A 6593-nucleotide genomic window follows, 5' to 3' on the forward strand; every position below is an offset into this window, starting at 1 on the left:
TACCAGAGAGCTTGAGTATGTGGCTTTAGGGAAGTAACTTATGAAACTTGGGATGATTCTTGAGGAAAGTACAGATTGGTGTGGACGGTAGTATGACCCGTACTACCGGAAACACATGATCTGTACTCAAATCAAGAAAATTCATAAATATTCTAAGGAGCTTGTAGTGTGAGTGACTTTATGAGTATGTTTATGACCTTTCTGTTGTCTTTTCCGAATCATGATGACTCGTCATGGAGGAGATTCTGGTCCTGGTTCTAGTTCTGGCTCTTGTGCTAGATCGAGGGGATGATTGAGTTGATGGATGAGCATTTACAGGACTTTCGGGTGGAGCTGGTAGTTGGCCAGTTATGGGATCACACTCTCACTTTCAAGGATTTTCATGTTTGTAGGGCTCCAGAGTTCTTCGAGAAGAAGGACCCCGTTGCCAGCATGTATTGGATTGCAGATATCGAGTGTGCTTCTCAGACTAACTTCTCCCCTGAGGGGTCGAAGACCAAATTTGCTACTTGTTTGTTGAGGGACGGAGCTCGCGATTATTGGGATGAGGTAGGACATGCTTTGGGAGTGGAGGCCATTGAGGCTATGACATGGGAAAATTCTTTACCATATTTAGGGAAAAGTTCGTGCCTGCGATTGAGGTGTGGCACTTGGCGAGGGAGTTTCAGGATCTCCATTAAGACATCCATTTGGATTAGATCTAAAAGTTTGAATGGATAATTTTCAGCATTAAGAGCTTAATAAAATTTTTGGGCATGTGGGGGCTACGCTGAGCGTAGATTTCTCCACGCCAAGTGTAGCATGGAATTTCCCCATTTTCCCGCCTAGAGCTCTATGCCGAGCATAAAGCAGTGTGCCACGCTGAGCGTTGGTCAAATGAGGGTTGACTATTGATTTTTTTTTACCATTTCTACTTTTGGTCCATTGTGTTGGGACTTAGTCTTGGAAGGGAAAAATGATTTTTTTCCTAAAGGAGGATTAAATGTGAACCAAGACACTTTGAGAGACAGTTATTACCTTAATGGTTAATTAGGGTTTTATTATGTGTATGATTAGTGTGAGGAGACTTGATATCACCAGCTTCCCGACCTTGTGTGTTGTAGTGTAGTCTACTAGGATTTATGAGGTGAGTTTTCTCACTGTACTACGTAGAATGCTAGAATGTCTTTGTGACTCGTGCATGTATGTAGGGTGGGGCACATTATGTATGTTGGGCATGACGTCTATTTGTATATGGTATTTGGGGAACCCATTAAGCTTCATACTTACGTTTAAAGTTTACTATTTCAGATACTTCTAGTAGCAAGGGGAAAGAGCCGGATTGATTGCATTTCATCCATCGATGGTTTCCGAATCCTATGATTTTGGGATTACTTTGATGCTCTTTGTATGAAAACTATAACTTCATGTTTTGGATATCTGATTATATGATTGTCATGGAATGGTTTTAATTACTTTAAAAACAAAAAAATATCCTAGTATTTTTGGAGTGTTACATTTTGCTTGGTATTTTCATTGCATGTGGTTCTTGAACTAATATTGTTCTTGTGATTTAGATTATTGCGTTGTTTGATGTATTAGGTTTTTTTTTTCGTTTTTGTACATCCTTACCCTCTTTGTTACAACACATACTATCCATCCTGACATCACTACACAAATCATATCATGCCAAAAAATGGTATGAGTAGTCTTTCTTGTAGTTTTGCTATTTCATTTGGAAAATAAGAAATGATAAAGCACTTAATGGAAAAGTATCACCCTCGATTGTGGTGGTTGAAGAAATACATGGAACTATGTATTTTTAGGCTAAATGTACAACACACACATTGATCACCGAAGACACTCCATTATCAACCATTAGTGTATCAGATTACGATTATGAGGTATATTTGTGTATGATTCCTTCTGAATATGAAATTAAAAAAAATATTGTATTTGGGAAACAAATGTTTTTTTATATGTTTTAGTTGCAATGTATAGCAACGTAGTTTTATTTATTGGGAAAGTGCTTAATTGATATGTAATATGTGTATTCGTTGTATTTGGGTTAAATGCAAGATGATATAGTAATGTGGTTTTATTTAAATCTTCTTTGTTCAAATAGTTTCATGTAAATATTTTAAGTTGTAGCCTTAACTTACTTTTTCAAGTTTGATGTTTGTTACCACAAGTGGATTCATTATAAATAGTATCAAAAGAATATTCATTCTTTGTGGGTTAAAATATTGTTATGTTTTAATGGTCATGCTATTTTTGAACTTCCATGTCTTGCTGTGTTGTGTTAAATCTAATGTTAAAATTCTTCACCAATCAATAGTTTCAAAAGATACTTTAATATTCTTTTAAGTAGCCATATGTATATGTATTATAATTAAATCTCTATGAATCGTGCATTTCAAGATATTCCAAAAGAAATCTCGGTGGGACGTGAAATTAAAAGTTATATAAATACCACTAATGAAATGAAATGAAAAGATCAATCAATCATATATAAATATTAAAGTGCTAACACTTATGTAAATTATACAGTAATAAATTAGATATAGGAAAAAATATTCAAGCCACAACACTATTATCACCATCTTCTAAACGTAACCTGTAGTTGTACTTGTTTTTTTTTTAAATGTATAACCCTTCAAACTATTTCGTCGTAGATAGGATGACCCAAAACCACACATTAGAAAGAAAATTGTTCCAATATAAAAGACTGTTGCTCTGTAGTGTAATGTTGAATAACTTATTTGAAAGGTATGAGTGCGTTTGAACTAGTTTCCAATTGTCTCTTCAAGGATCCTTCTTTTATTGAACTCGTACATGAAGTAAATTCTGCATAAACAAATATGAACTTGTTATGGATATGTTATATATTATTTAAAATTTCATTATAGTAATAGGAATGTTTAATAATCTCTAAAAGTGATACAAATATATACATACATGATTTTAGGTTGCTGACAATGAGCTTATGGGAGTCTAATAATGAACCGGGGGTGGAGGAGAATTATAGATGTATACAGGTGGTAGTGGTGATTTTATTAAAGGAGGGAGAGATATGTGGTGGTATGGAGGTGGTGGAGATTTCATTGGTGGTGGAGGAGACGAGTAATGGTACGGTGGGGGTGGGGATTTAACAAGTGGTGGAGGCGAAATATAACGGTAAGGGGGTGGTGTAGATTTCATAGGTGGTGGAGGTGATGTGTAATGGTAAGGAGGTGGTGGGGATTTAACCGGTGGTGGAGGTGATGTGTAATGGTATGGTGGCGGTGGGGACTTAACTGGTGGTGGAGGTGAAATGTAATGGTAAGGAGGTGGTGGAGATTTCACAGGCGGTGGAGGTGAAGAGTAATGGTAAGGTGGCGGTGGGGATTTAACTGGTGGTGGAGGTGATGTGTAGTGGTATGGTGGTGGTGGGGACTTAATTGGTGGCGGAGGTGAAGAGTAGTGGTAAGGTGGTGGTGGAGATTTAACTGGTGGAGGAGGTGATGTGTAGTGGTATGGTGGTGGTGGGGATTTTACGGGTGGAGGAGGTGAAGTGTAATGGTAAGGTGGTGGTGGAGATTTAATTGGTGGTGGAGGTGAGGTGTAGAGGTATGGTGGTGGTGGGGACTTAACTGGAGGTGGAGGTGAGGTGTAATGGTATGGGGGAGGTGGAGATTTCACGGGTGGTGGAGGTGATGTATAGTGGTAAGGTGGTGGTGGGGATTTAACCGGTGGTGGAGGTGATGTGTAGTGGTATGGGGGTGGTGGAGATTTAACGGGGGGTGGAGGTGATGTGTAATGGTAAGGCGGTGGAGGGGATTTTATGGGTGGGGGTGGTGAAGTGTAGTGGTATGGTGGTGGTGGGGATTTCACGGGTAGGGGCGGTGAAGTATAGTGATATGGTGGGGGAGGAGATTTCACTGGTGGTGGAGGTGATGTGTAGTGATAAGGTGGGGGTGGTGACTTCACTGGTGGTGGTGGTGAAGTGTAATGGTATGGTGGTGGTGGAGATTTCACTGGTGGTGGTGGTGATGTGTAGTGGTATGGGGGAGGTGGTGATTTCTTAGGCGGTGGGGGTGATGTGTAGTGGTATTTGGGAGGAGACTTCACTGGTGGTGGAGGTGAAATGTAATGGTATGGTGGTGGTGGAGATTTAATGGGCGGGGGAGGAGATGTATAATGGTATGGGGGAGGTGGTGATTTCTTGGGTGGTGGAGGTGATGTGTAGTGGTATATAGGAGGAGACTTCACAGGTGGTGGTGGTGAGGTGTAGTGATATGGTGGTGGTGGTGATTTAACCGGCGGGGGTGGAGATGTGTAGTGATATGGAGGAGGTGGTGATTTCTTAGGTGGTGGGGGTGACGTGTAGTGGTACACTGGATGAGACTTTACGGGTGGAGGGGGTGACTTGTACAAGTAAGTCGGTGGTGGTGGTGGCGGAGATTTGTAATAATATGGAGAAGGAGTGGGCTCTGGTTTTGGCTTTGGCTTCTCACAAATCTTAGAAGGGGTCTTAGGAGCATATGCAAATGGTTTAGCTTCAAGGACAATCTCATAAGCATTTTTGGACTTGACCATGAGCTCAGCACCCTTCAAACCCCCATGAAGATTTGTTGGAATGTTACATTTGGTTCCATTTGGTGCCATATGAAGCTTAGCGGTACAAGCTTTAGCTCCTCCATATTTGGAATAGTCCAAACCCTCGACAGTAATTGCATATTTGCCGTTGATCTTTGTCTTCCCATATGCACAAATTTCTTTCTCGCCAGCAGCCTTGCAAGTGATCTCGACAACGGCACCTTTTCAACACAAATATAAAAAGAAGTTAATTTCATGTATACTTTTTGGTCCATCCTTTGTAATTTTTGGCACACATCAATACCTCATAATAATAAATCTTTGATCCGGTTAGTATAAAATTAAAACATGCATCATATGATTTTAGATTAAATATTTTTAATTAAATAACTCATATTAATTCATATATAAAATAATTATAAATATATAACTTAGAAACGTAGCCTTTCATAGAAAGAAAATGTTGTAACTTCGATATCTTATATTTTTTTGAAGTTTGTAATTTATGTGGTATAATAAGAAATAAATATATGATTATATGCGTTAACACTTTATTTAACTCAAAAATAACATTTAGAAAACTAATGCTTCAATTTTTTGAAAATATAAATGTTTTCATTATGATGTCTTTTTAAAATGTATGACAGTAAACGATTAATAAAATCAAAACATAAGATTAAATATATTTTTACAAAATTGATTGTTTGTATGTATTGATGGGTAAAAGAGATGTGGAAAACCAAAAACATGGAAGTATGGAACATGGGTCAACCATCAAAGCACATGCATACACATCAATTCATAAAAAAAAAATTAAGGTAGTTTGAGAAACTAAAGATTATATATACCTTTGAGGTGGTGCTTGGCGTGTGATTGGATTGGGTATTTCCAGTTATAGCAGCTGTAGCAGTAAACTTTACCCACGACCTTCACGATGACTTTCTTGTGGTGAGGGTACGGGACGGGGTGGTAGGGTGTTGGTGGTGGTGGAGAGGGAGACTTTGTTGGTGGTGGTGGGGATTTGTAGTAGTAAGGTGGTGGTGGAGAATGCACTGGAGGAGGAAGAGACTTGTAGTAGTATGGTGGTGGTGGTGACTTAACAGGTGGTGGTGGAGATTTGTACTCGTATGGTGGTGGTGGTGAATGTACCGGTGGTGGTGGAGACTTATACAAATATGGTGGTGGTGGTGAATGTACCGGTGGAGGTGGAGACTTGTACAAATATGGTGGTGGTGGTGAGTGTACGGGTGGTGGTGGAGACTTATACAAGTATGGTGGTGGGGGTGAATGTACAGGTGGAGGTGGAGATTTATATTCGTATGGTGGTGGGGGTGAATGTACCGGTGGAGGTGGAGATTTGTACTCGTATGGTGGTGGTGGTGAATGTACAGGTGGTGGTGGAGACTTGTACAAATATGGTGGTGGTGGTGAATGTACAGGTGGTGGTGGAGACTTGTACAAATATGGTGGTGGTGGTGAATGTACGGGTGGTGGTGGAGACTTATACAAATATGGTGGTGGTGGTGAATGTACCGGCGGAGGTGGAGACTTGTACAAATATGGTGGTGGTGGTGAGTGTACGGGTGGTGGTGGAGACTTATACAAATATGGTGGTGGTGGTGAATGTACCGGTGGTGGTGGAGACTTGTACACATATGGTGGTGGTGGTGAAGAATAGATATAAGGATCGGCCGAAACAGCTATGAGGTTAGCAACACCAAAGACCGTTAATGCAATTACTATATGCCATAGATGTGCCCTTAAAGGGACACCGCTGCCGGTGGTAACTCTCATGGTTCACCGGTAGTATGAGAGGATGAGGTTGAGGGAGGAAGGTTATGGTTCTGGAAGTAAAGTTGTGGGTATTATATAGCAAGAAACACTAGGAGAAGTCTATAATTTTTATATTAAAAAACATGTCAACGCTTCCAAGACAGGTAGGCCACATTCTTTTCTTTTTTTTAAGTGCTCGTTCTCAAGAGTTACTTAGACAATTATTTGGGGTTGACATTAAAATTTATTGCATCTCAACTTAA

General features: G+C 39.9%; 1 protein-coding gene across 1 annotated transcript; it reads right to left on the reverse strand.

The window, feature by feature from the left end:
• Positions 1–2463: 2463 nt before the first annotated feature.
• On the reverse strand, positions 2464–6383 carry LOC145167756 (uncharacterized). Its single transcript, XM_079086991.1, has 3 exons — positions 5406–6383; positions 2938–4778; positions 2464–2826 (listed from the first exon to the last, which is right to left on the reverse strand). Exons 1-2 carry the CDS (start codon positions 6349–6351, stop codon positions 2974–2976), a joined length of 2751 nt encoding a protein of 916 aa, XP_078943117.1. The 5' UTR covers positions 6352–6383; the 3' UTR covers positions 2464–2826; positions 2938–2973.
• Between the last annotated feature and the right edge of the window lie 210 nt (positions 6384–6593).

This window comes from Lactuca virosa, chromosome 3 (genome assembly GCF_052849685.1).
Source record: "Lactuca virosa cultivar CGN04683 chromosome 3, Lactuca_virosa_CGN04683_v6, whole genome shotgun sequence".
Classification (NCBI taxonomy): domain Eukaryota; kingdom Viridiplantae; phylum Streptophyta; class Magnoliopsida; order Asterales; family Asteraceae; genus Lactuca; species Lactuca virosa.